Source organism: Phyllobates terribilis, unplaced genomic scaffold (assembly GCF_046119375.1).
Source record: "Phyllobates terribilis strain yellow unplaced genomic scaffold, ASM4611937v1 Scaffold_6__1_contigs__length_29720123, whole genome shotgun sequence".
In the NCBI taxonomy this organism is placed as follows: Eukaryota; Metazoa; Chordata; class Amphibia; order Anura; family Dendrobatidae; genus Phyllobates; species Phyllobates terribilis.
In genome coordinates this window covers 21,110,950-21,130,010 of record NW_027362766.1, presented here as the reverse complement: position 1 = coordinate 21,130,010, position 19,061 = coordinate 21,110,950, and the positions used below count along the sequence as shown (strand labels likewise).

At 50.2% G+C, this 19,061-nt stretch overlaps 1 protein-coding gene across 1 annotated transcript in view; it reads left to right on the top strand.

The window, feature by feature from the left end:
- The window catches only part of FUT8 (fucosyltransferase 8), a 393,784-nt gene that overhangs the window by 149,275 nt on the left and 225,448 nt on the right, over positions 1-19,061 (top strand). Inside the window, exon 4 of the mRNA XM_073637234.1 lies at positions 10,283-10,401. Coding sequence (XP_073493335.1) covers positions 10,283-10,401 — 119 coding nt within the window. The remainder of the gene's footprint in view (positions 1-10,282; positions 10,402-19,061) is intronic.

Genomic DNA, 19,061 nt, shown 5'->3' with positions numbered 1-19,061 from the left:
CACAGAGGGATCTATTATATAGAGTCATTACACACAGAGGGATCTATTATATAGAGTCATTACACACAGAGTGATTATATAGAGTCATTACACACAGAAGGATCTATTATATAGAGTCATTACACACAGAGGGATCTATTATATAGAGTCATTACACACAGAGGGATCTATTATATAGAGTCATTACACGCAGAGTGATCTATTATATAGAGTCATTGCACACAGAGGGATCTATTATATAGAGTCATTACACATAGAGGGATCTATTATATAGAGTCATTACACATAGAGGGATCTATTATATAGAGTCATTACACATAGAGGGATCTATTATATAGAGTCATTACACATAGAGGGATCTATTATATAGAGTCATTACACGCAGAGTGATCTATTATATAGTCATTACACGCAGAGGGATCTATTATATAGAGTCATTACACGCAGAAGGATCTATTATATAGAGTCATTACACACAGAGAGATCTATTATATAGAGTCATTACACACAGAGAGCGATCTATTATATAGAGTCATTACACATAGAGGGATCTATTATATAGAGTCATTACACGCAGAGTGATCTATTATATAGTCATTACACGCAGAGGGATCTATTATATAGAGTCATTACACGCAGAAGGATCTATTATATAGAGTCATTACACACAGAGAGATCTATTATATAGAGTCATTACACACAGAGAGCGATCTATTATATAGAGTCATTACACACGGGGATCTATTATATAGAGTCATTACACACATAGGGATCTATTATATAGAGTCATTACACGCAGAGGGATCTATTATATAGAGTCATTACACACAGAGGGATCTATTATATAGAGTCATTACACACAGCGTGATCTATTATATAGTCATTACACACAGCGTGATCTATTATATAGAGTCATTTCACACAGAGGGATCTATTATATAGAGTCATTACACACAGAGGGATCTATTATATAGAGTCATTACACACAGAGGGATCTATTATATAGAGTCATTACACACAGAGTGATCTATTATATAGAGTCATTACACACAGAGTGATCTATTATATAGAGTCATTACACACAGAGTGATCTATTATATAGAGTCATTACACACAGAGGGATCTATTATATAGAGTCATTACACACAAAGTGATTATATAGAGTCATTACACACAGAGGGATCTATTATATAGAGTCATTACACACAGAGTGATCTATTATATAGAGCCATTACACACATAGGGATCTATTATATAGAGTCATTACACACAGAGGAATCTATTATAGAGTCATTACACACAGAGTGATGTATTATATAGAGTCATTACACACAGAGGGATCTATTATATAGAGTCATTACACACAGAGTGATCTATTATATAGAGTCATTACACGCAGAGGGATCTATTATATAGAGTCATTACACGCAGAGGGATCTATTATATAGAGTCATTACACGCAGAGGGATCTATTATATAGAGTCATTACACGCAGAGGGATCTATTATATAGAGTCATTACACGCAGAGGGATCTATTATATAGAGTCATTACACGCATAGGGATCTATTATATAGAGTCATTACACGCAGAGGGATCTATTATATAGAGTCATTACACGCGGAGGGATCTATTATATAGAGTCATTACACGCGGAGGGATCTATTATATAGAGTCATTACACGCAGAGGGATCTATTATATAGAGTCATTACACACATAGGGATCTATTATATAGAGTCATTACACACAGAGGGATCTATTATATAGAGTCATTGAGGTGTTATGGAAGCCCAGGTGGCTTTGATAGCAGCCTTCAGCTCGTCTACATTGTTGGGTCTGGGGGTCTCTCATCTTCCTCTTGACAATACCCCATAGATTCTCTATAATAGATTCTCTATGGGGTTAAGGTCAGGCAAGTTTGCTGACAATCAAGCACAGTGATACTGTTGTGTGTAAACCAGGTATTGGTACTTTTGGCCGTGTGAACAGGGGCCAAGTTCTGCTGGAGAATGACATTTCCATCTCCATAAAGCTTGTGGGCAGAGGGAAGCATGAAGAGCTGTAAAATTTCCTGGTATACGGCTGCGCTGACTTTGGTCTTGATAAAACACAGTGGTCCTACACCAGCAGATGACATGGCCCCCCAAACCATCACTGATTGTGGAGACTTCACACTAGACCTCCAGCAGCTTGGATTGTGGCCTCTCCACTCTTCCTCCAGACTCTGGGACCTTGATTTCCAAATGAAAATTGGAACTCTGGGACCTTGTGGAGTGTCAATGACTGCCTTCTGGACATCTGTCAAGTCAGCAGTCTTCCCCATGATTGTGGAGCCTACTGAAACAGACTAAGTGACCCTTTTAAACACTTAGGAAGCCTTTGTTGGTGTTTTTTGTTAATTATTTTAATTTACTGAGATAATGACTTTTGTGTTTTCATTGGCTGTAAGCCATAATCCTCAACATTAACGGAAATAAACACTTGAAATCGATCACTCTGTCTGTAATGACTCTATATAATATAGGAGTTTCACTTTTTGTATTGAAGAACTGAAATAAATTAAGTTTTTGATGATATTCTAATTTAGTGAGATGCACCTGTAGATATATATATAGTAGGGGTTTGGTACTCAATCAGCCGCTTTTGAGGTAGTCACAGGAATCTGTTTCTTTAAGGTTTATTCGGCCTTGATAAACCGCACTTTCAAAGTAAATGAAGCATAGCCTTGTCCGGCACAAAGTAATAATAATAATAATAATTTTTATTCATATAGCACCAACATATTCTGCTGCACTTAACAATTAAGCGGGGACATGTACAAACAATGAATTCAATACAAGGTGAGACAGTTTAAACAGTTACATCAGGAGTGAGGTCCCTGCTCGCTGCTTACAATCTACAAGGAAATGGGGGGACACAATAGGTGAAAAGTGCTTGTTCTTTCAGGTCTGGCAATTATAGTAAATAGGGATTTTCATATAAAGCTGTATGATCAGGTCATCAACCTGTATGTTTAAGTGCAATAATAAAGTATCGAGTGCAGTTATCGTGTGCATGGAGGGTGTGGAGACAGATGAATAGTAGGGAGCAGATTCTGAATAGTATTTAGGAGGGAACAGGGGAAAGTTAGTTTACTGGGTATTTGGGATGGTAGGCCTGTTTAAAGAGATGGGTTTTTAAAGCGCGCTTGAAGACATCGGGGCTAGGCATCAATCGGATCGTCTGGGGTAGAGCATTCCAGAGAACTGGCGCAGCACGGGAGAAGTCTTGGAGACGGAGTTGCGAGGTTTGGATTATGGAGGATGTTAGTCTTAGGTCGTTTGTGGAACGGAGGGCACGTGTAGGACGATAGACTGAGATGAGCGAGGAGATATAAGGTGGTGCAGAACTGTGGAGAGCTTTGTGGGTGAGAGCAATGAGTTTATATTGGATCCTGTAGCGAATGGGTAACCATTGTAATGACTGGCACAAGGTGGAGGCATCGGTGAAGCGGCTGGACAGAAATACGACCCTGGCTGCCGCATTCAGAAAGTAACAAAACACAGCCTTGTCTGGCACAAAGTAACAAAACAGGAAAATAAACAGTCCATGCAATACTGCGGGTTCACCCGCTCACAGTCAGTGTCCTATAGCACAGACACGCTGGAGGTCTCCACACCTCCAGCCACAGACACTGAATGAGACACTCGTTCTCCATTTTATACATACGCCCTGGGGTGGGGATATATGAGCAGCCATTCCCACCCGTCTCTTCTGACTGCTCTTAAAAACCGGCCCTGATACACCCAATTAACCCTCTCAGCACTATGTGTGCTGAAACATACTTTTCCCGGTTTTACATCACTGAAGCTACCAACCTCAGCGATACATATCTCACCTCAAGGACATGTCCGGTGGAAATCTTACATAAAGGGGGCTTGGCACCCTCCGCTGATAAACAGTGGCCCCTCGACAATGCATCAGCATTTACTTGTAGTTTCCCGGGCCTATGCTCTACACGGAAGCTAAAATCCTGAAGGGCTAGGAACCACCTGGTCACTCGACCATTGTTCCTCTTCTTCTTGCTCATCCACCTGAGTGGGGCATGGTCTGATACCAGCCTGAACTTCCTGCCTAAGAGGTAGTACCTTAGGGTGTCCAAGGCCCACTTAATGGCCAAAACATTCCTTCTCCACTATGGAGTAATTTTTCTCACAGAATGTCAGCTTCCAGCTTAAATAGGGCAGCACGGTGGCTCATTGGTTAGCACTGCAGCCTTGCAGCGCTCGGGTCCTAGGTTCAAATCTCACCAAGGACATCATCTGCAAGGAGTTTGTATGTTCTCCCCGTGTTTGCGTGGGTTTCCTCCAGGTTCTCCGGTTTCCTCCCACATACCAAAGATATACTGAGAGGGAATTTAGATTCTGAGCCCCAATGGGGACAGTGCCCATAATGTCTATAAAGCGCTGTGGAATTAATGGCGCTATGTAAGTGTGAGTAAAATAAATAAATAAATACATTATGGGGTGCTCCTCCCCGTTCATCTCTTGTGATAGGGCAGCACCCAGTCCGACATCTTTGCGAAATCCGGAGCCACCAGCACTGGCTGTTTACACAGACCCTGCTTTAGTTCCTGGAAAGCCATCTCTGCTTCTGGAGAAGACTTAGCCATAACCGACTTTGTCCCTTTAGGTTTGTCAAAGGGTCGGCTACCATGACAAAGTTGGGGATGAACCGGCAGTAGTAGCCCACGATACCCAGGAATGCTCTGACCTGCTTTTTTAAAAGAGGTTGTGGCCTACCCTGGATCGCGTAAATTTAATTTATTTGAGGATTGATCACGCCTCTGCCTACAACATAGCCCAAATACTTGGCTGCCTCCATGCCCATGGCACATTTCTTCGGGTTGATGGATAACCCCGCCTTCCGCAGAACATTGAATATTGCCTGGACTTTGCTTAGATGGCTTCTCCAATCCTGGCTGTAGATCACGATATCATCCAGATAGGCCGCTGCATACTACTTGTGGTGAGCTAGGATCCAGGTCCATGGCTCTCTGGAATGTAGCTGGAGCTCCCTGTAATCCCAAACGGTATCTTGGTGTACAGGAAACACCCACCTGGAGTTTTAAAGGCTGTCTTCTCCTTGGCATCTTGGGCCATAGGAATTTGCCAATACCCTTTTGTGAGGTCAATGATGGTCATGTACCTGGCCGGCCCTAGCCTTTCAATTAGTTCATCTACCCTGGGCATTGGGTACGAATCAAACTTAGAGACCTCATTGAGTTTCCTATAGTTGTTTCAAAACCGGCATTCTCCATCTGGTTTCGGCACTAGGACTATGGGACTGGACCAGCCACTCTTGGATTCTTAAATTACTCCCAGACTTAGCATCCGCTTCACTTCTTTCGAGATTACCTCTCGGCGGGCTTCGGGAATCCGATACGGCTTCAGGTTTACCCGGACATGAGGCTCTGTAAGAACCTCATGCTCTATGATCTGTGTACAACCCGATAGTTCGGAGAACAGGTCCCTGTTCCGCTGCAGCAACTCTCGGCACTGTTGCTTTTGGGCACGTGACAGCGTCTCATCCACCTTGACCTCTTCCACATCGGCTTCAGATTTCGCCACCAAACATGGAGCTTCCACGTGCTCCCTATCTCGCCGTGTCTTTATCAGGTTGATGTGGTACACCTGGTAGGGCTTTCTCCTCCCTGGTTGATCAATTTTCTAATTGACATCACCAGCCTTTTCCACTACTTCATAGGGACCCAGCCACTTAGCCAGGAATTTGCTCTCCACTGTGGGGACCAGCACCAGTACCCGATCTCCAGGGTTAAAATGTCTCACCCTCGCCGACCTATTGTATACTGTCGACTGTGCCTCTTGTGCTTTGAGGAGGTGTTCTTTCACAATGGGCATTACTTCTGTAATCCTCTCTTGCATTTATGCCACATGTTCAATTACACTTCTGTAGGGTGTAGACTCAGCCTCCCAGGTCTCCTTTGCTACGTCCAGGAGTCCACGGGGGTGTCGACCATACATCAGCTTGAAAGGGGAGAATCCAGTAGAGGCCTGTGGGACTTCTCTGATGGAGAACAGAAGGTATGGCTGTAGGCAGTCCCAGTCCTGGCCGTCTTTCTCTACGACCTTCTTCAACATGGCCTTCAAGGTTTTATTGAACCGCTCCACCAAGCCAATCTGTCTGTGGGTAGTAGACAGACTGAGGTCCTGAGTTGTGTGATTTCCAGGATGTTGCCCAACTCCCTCATCACCTTTGACACAAACGGAGTCCCTTGGTCCGTTAGAATCTCTTTAGGCCACCCTGTCCTGGAAAAGATAAGGACCAACTCCGGGGCTATACACTTGGAGGTGTTTCGTAATTGCACGGCCTCCGGATACCTCGTAGCATAGTCCAGTACCACCAGGATGTACTGATGTCCTTTAGCGGACTTGATCAGGGGTCCCACTAGATCCATTGCGGTGCGCTCGAACGGCATCTCAAATACAGGTAGAGGCACTAAAGGGCTACGGAAGTGAGCCACCGAAGAGGTCAGCTGACAGGTGGGACACGACCTGCAATAATTCACTATCTCTTGGTGACACCCGGGCCAGTAGAACCTCTGGAGGATCCTTTCCTGGGTTTTTTCTACCCGCAGATGACCACCTAAGACATGTGCGTGGGCCATATCTAACACCTTGCGTCTGTACGGCCCTGGCACTAGTAACTGCTCAATTACCTCCCCTCTGAGCTTGGTGACCCGATATAGTAACTCCCCATTTACAGCAAAGTGCGGATTGGGTGTCAGCCCTGGCTCTTGAGCAACACCATTAAGTTACATTATTAATGTAACACCGTTGCATTATTAAACGACCCTTTTAGAGTTAAGTCCCTGAGCTGGGCGGTTCCAAAGTTTCCCCCAGACACCTCCAGCTCAGGGATGTTGGCCTTCGGGGATGCTGCCTCATCCTCATCCCCAACAAACACACAAAAGGGAAACCAGTTGGTTGCGGCCTACGATGAGGTTTCTTCAGGGACAACTTTGTTGTTTCCCGGACAACCCGGCTTCCTCCTTTTCTCCCACAAGTCCCAAAACAAGGCAAAGTCCCGCTCTATTATAACAGGGTGCAACAGGTCCTTGACTATGCCCACCTCATGGGACTTGGCGCCACAGTTTGTGTGTATGACCACTCGGGCCACAAGTTAGTCCTTAGTGTCCCCATGGATACAACGGACACCGACCTTTTTCCCCGGAACCAGTCTATGAGGAACTGTGGCCCGCACTAAGGTTACCATACTCCCTGAGTCTAACACAGCAGTCACTTGCATACCATTCACCGACACGAAGCATGCCTGTGGTCTCTCGCCTGGTTCAGGGACAGCACTGCAGGCAGGATATGCAAAATATGAGCAACTCCGTCCTGCGCTGCAGTCCATTAGCTCAGTTGTCATGGGGCACCGGGCGGCTATGTGACCTGGGGTGTGACATCTCCAACATACTATGATAAGGGATGGGACCTTTGGCAGCGACACTGACCTCTCCTGGGCTCTAGGACACCTCCCAGATATGGCTCTAGTTCCTTTCTTTTGGGTGTCTGCCCCCTTTTGGGAACCCCAGTATGGAGATGCTACGACCCCGGGCTTTTGCAAGGAGCTTTCCACCGCCTAGTACCTTTCCACCAACCCCACCAGGTCATCGGCATTACGTGGATCTCCCTGGGCAACCCAGGCTTGCACCGAACTCGGAAGGGAATGGATGAACCTGTCCATGATGACCCTTTCCACCATCCGTGCTGGGGAGGAAGATTCAGGTTGCAACCACTTTTGAACCAGGTGTAGGAGGTCGAACATTTGGGACCGGGGAGGTTTGTCACTGCAATAAGCCCAGTGGTACACCCGTTGCGCCTTGACAGTCAGAGTCACTCCCAAGCGCGCCAAAATCTCAGTTTTCAATTTGGCGTACTCCTTTACGTCCTGTAAGACCAGGTCATAATAGGCCTTCTGCAGCTCGCCTGTTAAATTTGGCGCCAGCACCTCCGCCTACTGCTCCGGAGGCAATTTCTCCCTTTCCGCTACCCTTTCAAATACAGTCAGGAATGCCTCGACGTCACCCCTCGGGGTCATCTTTTGTAACGCTCTCCTTACCTTCTTGCTGACGTGAGAGTCATCACCTGGAGTTGTCGGAGCCGTCGCCGTCCCACGTATCGCCTTTGCCAGTAACTCGATCTGCTGCTGCTGTTAACAATGCTGATCCTGTGCTGCTTCTTCTGGAGCTGGATCTGCTGCATCAGCTGCTTAGTGGTCTCTTGTTGCGACATTTTTTGCTGCTGCAATAATTGCAGGTGCTGCTGGTGTTGTGCTTGCTGTGCCTGCACCATATGTTTCAGCAGGTCCTCCATTTTGTCTGACGTCACTTGCTGGCTTGTGGCAGACTTCACCCAGGACATACACTCTCTCTTGTAGCAGTCACACTGCCCCTTGGAATTCGTGCCCACATTCTCCATCAATTGTAGGTGTTTGGTACTCACTCAGTCGCTTTTGAGGTAGGCACAGGAGTCAGTTTCTTTAAAATGTCCAAGGCAGGTTTATTCAGACTTCATGAACCGCACTTTCAAAGTAAATGAAGCATAGCCTTGTCCAGCACAAAGTAATAAAACACAGCCTTGTCTGGCACAAAATAACAAAACAGGAAAATAAACAGTCCATACAATACTGCGGGTTCACCCGCTCACAGTCAGTGTCCTGTAGCACAGACACGCTGGAGGTCTCCACACCTCCAGCCACAGACACTGAATGAGACACTTGGTCTCCATTTTATACACACGCCCTGGGGTGGGGATATATGAGCAGCCAATACCACTTGTCTCCTATGACTGCTCGTAAAAAGCGGCCCTGATACGCCCAATTAACTCTCTCAACACTATGTGTGCTGAAGCATACTTTTCCCGGTTTTACATCACTGAAGCTACCAACCTCAGCGATACATATCTCCCCTCAAGGACATGTCCGGTGGCCATCTTACAATATATATATATATATATTGTGCGTTGAATGTTGGCATATCTGAATACGCTAATAGGACTGAAAGCGGACTGGTTATTGCTCGTATGTAGGGCTTGACAGATTTCTTGAGCCAGGCTACCAACACACCTACAAATTTTCTACTTTCATCTAATTTTTGGGATAGTCTTGTATTGATCTGTGTGGAACCTGGGCAATAAAAATGTTGCACGGCCTCCTACAGCACACTGTTGTGTAATAGCTCAGTTTTGTCTGGATATAGACATCCTTTTATACTTAAGCAAAAATGTTGACATGTTCCACTGCGTGTAATAGAACAGGAATATTTTACACTAGATGCTTTGCCATTATGAGAGAATATGGGGCCTAATTTATGGCACTAGATGACCGTACTTGAGGTCTGTTTGCATAGTGGCTATGGCTATTTGCTATCCAATTTTTTTTCCCTAACGTTTTGGCCATAGTCTCGAGGGACGGATTTTTCTAAACAGGGAGTTTGTGTTTTGCCCATGGGCTAGGAATAGCCAAAATAGTGAGGAGCTGAAAACTCATAGGTAATGTAATCTCCAGCCTTAGTGCTTGTTCACACAGTGTTTTTGATGCATTTTTCATGCAGGAAAAAAATACACTATTTTACAGTAACCTCAAAATTTATGACATTTCTAAAATCTATAGGAGCGCCCTATTAGAAGTAAAAAATAGCGCCACAATGAAATAGCAATGATCATCAGAGTATAAAATGATTCAAACCATAAGGTAAACTCTAAATAAAAATGAGCAAAATGCCCAAATTGCTGTGTTTTTTAGTTGTTGCACCATCCAAAAAAAACAATACTAACTCAAATTATCGTATGTACTACAAAGTGGTATAAAAAAACCTGCAGCTCGGCTCACAAAAAACACCTCACACAACTCAATCAATGGAAAAATTGCTAAAAAGTGCTACCCTAAAGTTACGAGTCTTAAAACGAAGGGCAACAATTTTTTTTTTACGAACATTCAAAGTTTTTTTGAGCTACTGAAAAAAAAAAAAGTTTGGTTTTGTGGTAATCCCGCTGACCTGGTAAATCATGAACATTGTAAAAATATAGCCCCCAAATATATTGAACTTGTGATTTTAGTCTCCGACTTTGACATCCTGGTAACGACCCGGCTTGAAGACCCTTCTATACTGTTCGTCTCTTACTAAATGAAGCTCGTGTTTCTGAGTATTAATTCAGTACTTCTGTTCAGTACTCCCTTGTGTAATTGTTTTCCTCTTCCTTTTTTTTTTTTCAAAAGAATACCTGAAGGCCCAGTGGAGCAAGGAGCTGCAGCAGGAAGGATACGGGCATTAGAAGAGCAGCTGCTGAAGGCCAAAGAACAGATAGAGATGTATAAACAACAATCTAGCAGTACTGGTAAGATTCCGACTAGTTTGTCACAGTTCTTTGTGTTTGAGTATTAATTGACGCCAGCAAAATATATTCGATTTTTACAGGTGCCAGAGTATTTCTTTGCTCTTACCGAAAGCCTGTTCACTGACTCATGCCACCTTAACCACAGACAGCATGTATCACTCTGCTTGCGTTATTACAGCTTGGCAAGTTAGTTGTAGCTTACTTTGAAAAGCCGGCCAGAGACCATGCATCTCAGATGACTAGTCCTGTACCTGGCCAGCTTTTCGCTGCCCTGCAAATGTACAGCTCTTGTGGCAGAGAGTTGAGTGGTCTACTACGCAACACTGCTGGTGCTGGGGATTATACCAATCCTAGCAATTAAAGGGCTTGTTCACTAGTTATACTTAAGGGGACCAGGGTGGTTTAAGTAGTCACGCGAAGCCCTCTGCAAGATGTTGATGCCAGCAGACCAGCGGTAAAGCTGTAGCAAGTGCAGAGGAGCGGTGCCTGTCCAGGAGGAAGCTGTAGTGATTGCGAAGGAGCAGTGCCGGTCCAAGAGGAAGCTTTAGTGATTGCGGAGTAGAGGTGCCAGTTCAGGGAGAATCTGTAGCAGGTGCAGAGGTGCGGTGCTGGTCACAGAGGAAGCTGTGGCGATTGTGGAGGAGCAGTGCCGTGCCTGGAGGAAGCTTTAGTGATTGTGGAGTAGTGGTGCCGGTTCAGGGAGAATCTGTAGCAAGTGCGGAGGTGCAGTGCCGGTCCAGGAGGAAGCTGTAGTGATTGTGAAGGAGCAGTGCCGGTCCAGGAGGAAGCTGTAGTGATTGCGAAGGAGCAGTGCCGGTCCAGGAGGAAGCTGTAGTGATTGTGAAGGAGCAGTGCCGGTCCAGGAGGAAGCTGTAGTGATTGCGGAGTAGTGGTGCCGGTCCAGGAGGAAGCTGTAGTGATTGCGAAGGAGCAGTGCCGGTCCAGGAGGAAGCTGTAGTGATTGCGAAGGAGCAGTGCCGGTCCAGGAGGAAGCTTTAGTGATTGCGAAGGAGCGGTGCCTGTCCAGGACGAAGCTTTAGTGATTGCGAAGGAGCGGTGCCTGTCCAGGAGGAAGCTGTAGTGATTGCGAAGGAGCAGTGCCTGTCCAGGAGGAAGCTGTAGTGATTGTGAAGGAGCAGTGCCGGTCCAGGAGGAAGCTGTAGTGATTGTGAAGGAGCAGTGCCGGTCCAGGAGGAAGCTGTAGTGATTGCGAAGGAGCAGTGCCGGTCCAGGAGGAAGCTGTAGTGATTGCGAAGGAGCAGTGCCGGTCCAGGAGGAAGCTTTAGTGATTGCGGAGTAGAGGTGCCAGTTCAGGGAGAATCTGTAGCAGGTGCAGAGGTGCGGTGCTGGTCACAGAGGAAGCTGTGGCGATTGTGGAGGAGCAGTGCCGTGCCTGGAGGAAGCTTTAGTGATTGCGGAGTAGTGGTGCCGGTTCAGGGAGAATCTGTAGCAAGTGCGGAGGTGCAGTGCCGGTCCAGGAGGAAGCTGTAGTGATTGTGAAGGAGCAGTGCCGGTCCAGGAGGAAGCTGTAGTGATTGCGAAGGAGCGGTGCCTGTCCAGGAGGAAGCTTTAGTGATTGCGAAGGAGCGGTGCCTGTCCAGGAGGAAGCTGTAGTGATTGTGAAGGAGCAGTGCCGGTCCAGGAGGAAGCTGTAGTGATTGTGAAGGAGCAGTGCCGCTCCAGGAGGAAGCTGTAGTGATTGCGGAGTAGTGGTGCCGGTCCAGGAGGAAGCTGTAGTGATTGCGAAGGAGCAGTGCCGGTCCAGGAGGAAGCTGTAGTGATTGCGAAGGAGCAGTGCCGGTCCAGGAGGAAGCTGTAGTGATAGTGAAGGAGCAGTGCCGGTCCAGGAGGAAGCTGTAGTGATTGTGAAGGAGCAGTGCCGGTCCAGGAGGAAGCTGTAGTGATTGCGAAGGAGCAGTGCCGGTCCAGGAGGAAGCTGTAGTGATTGTGAAGGAGCAGTGCCGGTCCAGGAGGAAACTTTAGTGATTGCGGAGTAGAGGTGCCGGTTCAGGGAGAATCTGTAGCAAGTGCGGAGGTGCGGTGCTGGTCACAGAGGAAGCTGTGGCGATTGTGGAGGAGCAGTGCTGTGCCTGGAGGAAGCTGTAGTGATTGCGAAGGAGCAGTGCCGGTCCAGGAGGAAGCTGTAGTGATTGCGAAGGAGCAGTGCCTGTCCAGGAGGAAACTTTAGTGATTGCGGAGTAGAGGTGCCGGTTCAGGGAGAATCTGTAGCAAGTGCGGAGGTGCGGTGCTGGTCACAAAGGAAGCTGTGGCGATTGTGGAGGAGCAGTGCCGGGCCTGGAAGAAGCTTTAGTGATTGCGGAGTAGAGGTGCCGGTTCAGGGAGAATCTGTAGCAAGTACGGAGGTGCGGTGCTGGTCACAGAGGAAGCTGTGGCGATTGTGGAGGAGCAGTGCCGGGCCTGGAGGAAGCTTTAGTGATTGCGGAGTAGAGGTGCCGATTCAGGGAGAATCTGTAGCAAGTGCGGAGGTGCGGTGCTGGTCACAGAGGAAGCTGTGGCGATTGTGGAGGAGCAGTGCCGTGCCTGGAGGAAGCTGTAGTGATTGCGAAGGAGCAGTGCCGGTCCAGGAGGAAGCTGTAGTGATTGCGAAGGAGCAGTGCCGGTCCAGGAGGAAGCTGTAGTGATTGCGAAGGAGCAGTGCCGGGCCTGGAGGAAGCTTTAGTGATTTGCGGATTAGGGGTGCCGATTCAGGGAGAATCTGTAGCAAGTGCGGAGGTGCGGTGCTGGTCACAGAGGAAGCTATGGCGATTGTGGAGGAGCAGTGCCGTGCCTGGAGGAAGCTTTAGTGATTGCGGAGTAGAGGTGCCAGTTCAGGGAGAATCTGTAGCAAGTGCGGAGGTGCGGTGCTGGTCACAGAGGAAGCTATGGCGATTGTGGAGGAGCAGTGCCGTGCCTGGAGGAAGCTTTAGTGATTGCGGAGTATAGATGCCGGTTCAGGGAGAATCTGTAGCAAGTGTGGAGGTGCGGTGCTGGTCACAGAGGAAGCTGTGGCGATTGTGGAGGAGCAGTGCCGGGCCTGGAGGAAGCTTTAGTGATTGCGGAGTAGAGGTGCTGGTTCAGGGAGAATCTGTAGCAAGTGCGGAGGTGCGGTGCTGGTCACAGAGGAAGCTGTGGTGATTGTGGAGGAGCAGTGCCGTGCCTGGAGGAAGCTTTAGTGATTGCGGAGTAGAGGTGCTGGTTCAGGGAGGATCTATAGCAAGTGCGGAGGTGCGGTGCTGGTCACAGAGGAAGCTGTGGTGATTGTGGAGGAGCAGTGCCGTGCCTGGAGGAAGCTGTAGTGATTGCGGAGTAGAGGTGCTGGTTCAGGGAGGATCTATAGCAAGTGCGGAGGTGCGGTGCTGGTCACAGAGGAAGCTGTGGTGATTGTGGAGGAGCAGTGCCGTGCCTGGAGGAAGCTGTAGTGATTGCGGAGTAGAGGTGCTGGTTCAGGGAGAATTTGTAGCAAGTGCGGAGGTGCGGTGCTGGTCACAGAGGAAGCTATGGCGATTGTGGAGGAGCAGTGCCGTGCCTGGAGGAAGCTTTAGTGATTGCGGAGTAGAGGTGCTGGTTCAGGGATAATCTGTAGCAAGTGCGGAGGTGCGGTGTTGGTCACAGAGGAATCTATGGCGATTGTGGAGGAGCAGTGCCGTGCCTGGAGGAAGCTTTAGTGATTGCGGAGTATAGATGCCGGTTCAGGGAGAATCTGTAGCAAGTGCGGAGGTTCGGTGCTGGTCACAGAGGAAGCTGTGGCGATTGTGGAGGAGCAGTGCCGGGCCTGGAGGCAGCTTTAGTGATTGCGGAGTAGAGGTGCCGGTTCAGGGAGAATCTGTAGCAAGTGCGGAGGTGCGGTGCTGGTCACAGAGGAAGCTATTGCGATTGTGGAGGAGCAGTGCCGTGCCTGGAGGAAGCTTTAGTGATTGCGGAGTATAGATGCCGATTCAGGGAGAATCTTTAGGAAGTGCGGAGGTGCGGGGCTGGTCACAGAGGAAGCTATGGTGATTGTGGAGGAGCAGTGCCGGGCCTGGAGGAAGCTGTAGTGATTGCGGAGTAGTGGTGCCGGTTCAGGGAGAATCTGTAGCAAGTGTGGAGGTGCGGTGCTGGTCACAGAGGAAGCTGTGGTGATTGTGGAGGAGCAGTGCCGTGCCTGGAGGAAGCTTTAGTGATTGCGGAGTAGAGGTGCCGGTTCAGGGAGAATTTGTAGCAAGTGCGGAGGTGCGGTGCTGGTCACAGAGGAAGCTGTGGTGATTGTGGAGGAGCAGTGCCGTGCCTGGAGGAAGCTTTAGTGTTTGCGGAGTAGAGGTGCTGGTTCAGGGAGAATCTGTAGCAAGTGCGGAGGTGCGGTGCTGGTCACAGAGGAAGCTATGGCGATTGTGGAGGAGCAGTGCCGTGCCTGGAGGAAGCTTTAGTGTTTGCGGAGTAGAGGTGCTGGTTCAGGGAGAATCTGTAGCAAGTGCGGAGGTGCGGTGCTGGTCACAGAGGAAGCTGTGGTGATTGTGGAGGAGCAGTGCCGGGCCTGGAGGAAGCTGTAGTGATTGCGGAGTAGAGGTGCTGGTTCAGGGAGGATCTATAGCAAGTGCGGAGGTGCGGTGCTGTTCACAGAGGAAGCTGTGGTGATTGTGGAGGAGCAGTGCCGGGCCTGGAGGAAGCTTTAGTGTTTGCGAAGTCTATAGGTGCCGGTTCAGGGAGAATTTGTAGCAAGTGCGGAGGTGCGGTGCTGGTCACAGAGGAAGCTATGGCGATTGTGGAGGAGCAGTGCCGTGCCTGGAGGAAGCTTTAGTGATTGCGGACTAGAGGTGCTGGTTCAGGGATAATCTGTAGCAAGTGCGGAGGTGCGGTGCTGGTCACAGAGGAAGCTGTGGTGATTGTGGAGGAGCAGTGCCGGGCCTGGAGGAAGCTGTAGTGATTGCGGCGTAGTGGTGCCGGTTCAGGGAGAATTTGTAGCAAGTGCGGAGGTGCGGTGCTGGTCACAGAGGAAGCTATGGCGATTGTGGAGGAGCAGTGCCGGGCCTGGAGGAAGCTGTAGTGATTGCGGAGTAGAGGTGCTGGTTCAGGGAGGATCTATAGCAAGTGCGGAGGTGCGGGGCTGGTCACAGAGGAAGCTGTGGTGATTGTGGAGGAGCAGTGCCGTGCCTGGAGGAAGCTGTAGTGATTGCGGAGTAGAGGTGCCGGTTCAGGGAGAATTTGTAGCAAGTGCGGAGGTGCGGTGCTGGTCACAGAGGAAGCTATGGCGATTGTGGAGGAGCAGTGCCGGGCCTGGAGGCAGCTTTATTGATTGCGGAGTAGAGGTGCCGGTTCAGGGAGAATCTGTAGCAAGTGCGGAGGTGCGGTGCTGGTCACAGAGGAAGCTGTGGCGATTGTGGAGGAGCAGTGCCGTGCCTGGAGGAAGCTTTAGTGATTGCGGAGTATAGATGCCGATTCAGGGAGAATCTGTAGCAAGTGCGGAGGTGCGGTGCTGGTCACAGAGGAAGCTGTGGCGATTGTGGAGGAGCAGTGCCGTGCCTGGAGGAAGCTGTAGTGATTGCGGAGTAGAGGTGCCGGTTCAGGGAGAATCTGTAGCAAGTGCGGAGGTGCGGTGCTGGTCACAGAGGAAGCTATGGCGATTGTGGAGGGGCAGTGCCGGGCCTGGAGGCAGCTTTAGTGATTGCGGAGTAGAGGTGCCGGTTCAGGGAGAATCTGTAGCAAGTGCGGTGCTGGTCACAGAGGAAGCTATGGCGATTGTGGAGGAGCAGTGCCGTGCCTGGAGGAAGCTTTAGTGATTGCGGAGTAGAGGTGTCGGTTCAGGGAGAATCTGTAGCAAGTGCGGAAGTGCGGTGCTGGTCACAGAGGAAGCTGTGGCGATTGTGGAGGAGCAGTGCCGGGCCTGGAGGAAGCTTTAGTGCTTGCGCAGTAGAGGTGCCGGTTCAGGGAGAATCTGTAGCAAGTGCGGAGGTGCGGTGCTGGTCACAGAGGAAGCTATGGCGATTGTGGAGGAGCAGTGCCGTGCCTGGAGGAAGCTGTGGCGATTGTGGAGGAGCAGTGCCGGGCCTGGAGGAAGCTGTAGTGATTGCGGCGTAGTGATGCCGGTTCAAGGAGAATCTGTAGCAAGTGCGGATGTGCGGTGCTGGTCACAGAGGAAGCTGTGGTGATTGTGGAGGAGCAGTGCCGGGCCTGGAGGCAGCTTTAGTGATTGCGGAGTAGTGGTGCCGGTTCAGGGAGAATCTGTAGCAAGTGCGGATGTGCGGTGCTGGTCACAGAGGAACCTATGGCGATTGTGGAGGAGCAGTGCCGGGCCTGGAGGAAGCTGTAGTGATTGCGGAGTAGAGGTGCTGGTTCAGGGAGAATCTGTAGCAAGTGCGGAGGTGCGGTGCTGGCCACAGAGGAAGCTATGGCGATTGTGGAGGAGCAGTGCCGGGCCTGGAGGAAGCTGTAGTGATTGCGGAGTAGAGGTGCTGGTTCAGGGAGAATCTGTAGCAAGTGCGAAGGTGCGGTGCTGGTCACATAGGAAGCTGTGGCGATTGTGGAGGAGCAGTGCCGTGCCTGGAGGAAGCTTTAGTGATTGCGGAGTAGAGGTGCTGGTTCAGGGAGAAGCTGTAGCAAGTGCGGAGGTGCGGTGCTGGTCACAGAGGAAGCTGTGGTGATTGTGGAGGAGCAGTGCCGGGCCTGGAGGAAGCTGTAGTGATTGCGGAGTAGAGGTGCTAGTTCAGGGAGAATCTGTAGCAAGTGCGGAGGTGCGGTGCTGGTCACAGAGGAAGCTATGGCGATTGTGAAGGAGCAGTGCCGTGCCTGGAGGAAGCTGTAGTGATTGCGGAGTAGAGGTGCCGGTTCAGGGAGAATCTGTAGCAAGTGCGGAGGTGCGGTGCTGGTGACAGAGGAAGCTGTGGCGATTGTGGAGGAGCAGTGCCGGGCCTGGAGGAAGCTGTAGTGATTGCGGAGTAGAGGTGCTGGTTCAGGGAGAAGCTGTAGCAAGTGTGGAGGTGCGGTGCTGGCCACATAGGAAGCTGTGGTGATTGTGGAGGAGCAGTGCCGTGCCTGGAGGAAGTTGTAGTGATTGCGGAGTAGAGATGCCGGTTCAGGGAGAATCTGTAGCAAGTGCGGAGGTGCGGTGCTGGTCACAGAGGAACCTATGGCGATTGTGGAGGAGCAGTGCCGTGCCTGGAGGAAGCTGTAGTGATTGCGGAGTAGAGATGCCGGTTCAGGGAGAATCTGTAGCAAGTGCGGAGGTGCGGTGCTGGTCACAGAGGAACCTATGGCGATTGTGAAGGAGCAGTGCCGTGCCTGGAGGAAGCTGTAGTGATTGCGGAGTAGAGGTGCCGGTTCAGGGAGAATCTGTAGCAAATGCGGAGGTGCGGTGCTGGTCACAGAGGAAGCTGTGGCGATTGTGGAGGAGCAGTGCCGTGCCTGGAGGAAGCTGTAGTGATTGCGGAGTAGAGGTGCCGGTTCAGGGAGAATCTGTAGCAAATGCGGAGGTGCGGTGCTGGTCACAGAGGAAGCTGTGGCGATTGTGGAGGAGCAGTTCTGGGCCTGGAGGAAGCTTTAGTGATTGCGGAGTAGAGGTGCCGGTTCAGGGAGAATATGTAGCAAGTGTGGAGGTGCGGTGCTGGTCACAGAGGAAGCTGTGGCGATTGTGGAGGAGCAGTGCCGTGCCTGGAGGAAGCTTTAGTGTTTGCGGAGTAGAGGTGCTGGTTCAGGGAGAATCTGTAGCAGGTGCAGAGGTGCGGTGCTGGTCACAGAGGAAGCTGTGGTGATTGTGGAGGAGCAGTGCCGTGCCTGGAGGAAGCTGTAGTGATTGCGGAGTAGAGGTGCCGGTTCAGGGAGAATCTGTAGCAAGTGTGGAGGTGCGGTGCTGGCCACATAGGAAGCTGTGGTGATTGTGGAGGAGCAGTGCCGGGCCTGGAGGAAGCTTTAGTGATTGCGGAGTAGAGGTGCCGGTTCAGGGAGAATCTGTAGCTGGTGCAGAGGTGCGGTGCTGGTCACATAGGAAGCTGTGGTGATTGTGGAGGAGCAGTGCCGGGCCTGGAGGAAGCTGTAGTGATTGCGGAGTAGAGATGCCGGTTCAGGGAGAATCTGTAGCAAGTGCGGAGGTGCGGTGCTGGTCACAGAGGAACCTATGGCGATTGTGGAGGAGCAGTGCCGTGCCTGGACGAAGCTGTAGTGATTGCGGAGTAGAGGTGCCGGTTCAGGGAGAATCTGTAGCAAGTGCGGAGGTGCGGTGCTGGTCACAGAGGAAGCTGTGGCGATTGTGGAGGAGCAGTGCCGTGCCTGGAGGAAGCTGTAGTGATTGCGGAGTAGAGGTGCCGGTTCAGGGAGAATCTGTAACAAGTGCGGAGGTGCGGTGCTGGCCACAGAGGAAGCTATGGCGATTGTGGAGGAGCAGTGCTTGGCCTGGAGGAATCTTTAGTGTTTGCGGAGTAGAGGTGCCGGTTCAGGGAGAATCTGTAGCAAGTGCGGAGGTGCGGTGCTGGTCACATAGGAAGCTGTGGCGATTGTGGAGGAGCAGTGCCGTGCCTGGAGGAAGCTGTAGTGATTGCGGAGTAGAGATGCCGGTTCAGGGAGAATCTGTAGCAAGTGCGGAGGTGCGGTGCTGGTCACAGAGGAACCTATGGCGATTGTGGAGGAGCAGTGCCGGGCCCGGAGGAAGCTTTAGTGATTGCGGAGTAGAGGTGCTGGTTCAGGGAGAATCTGTA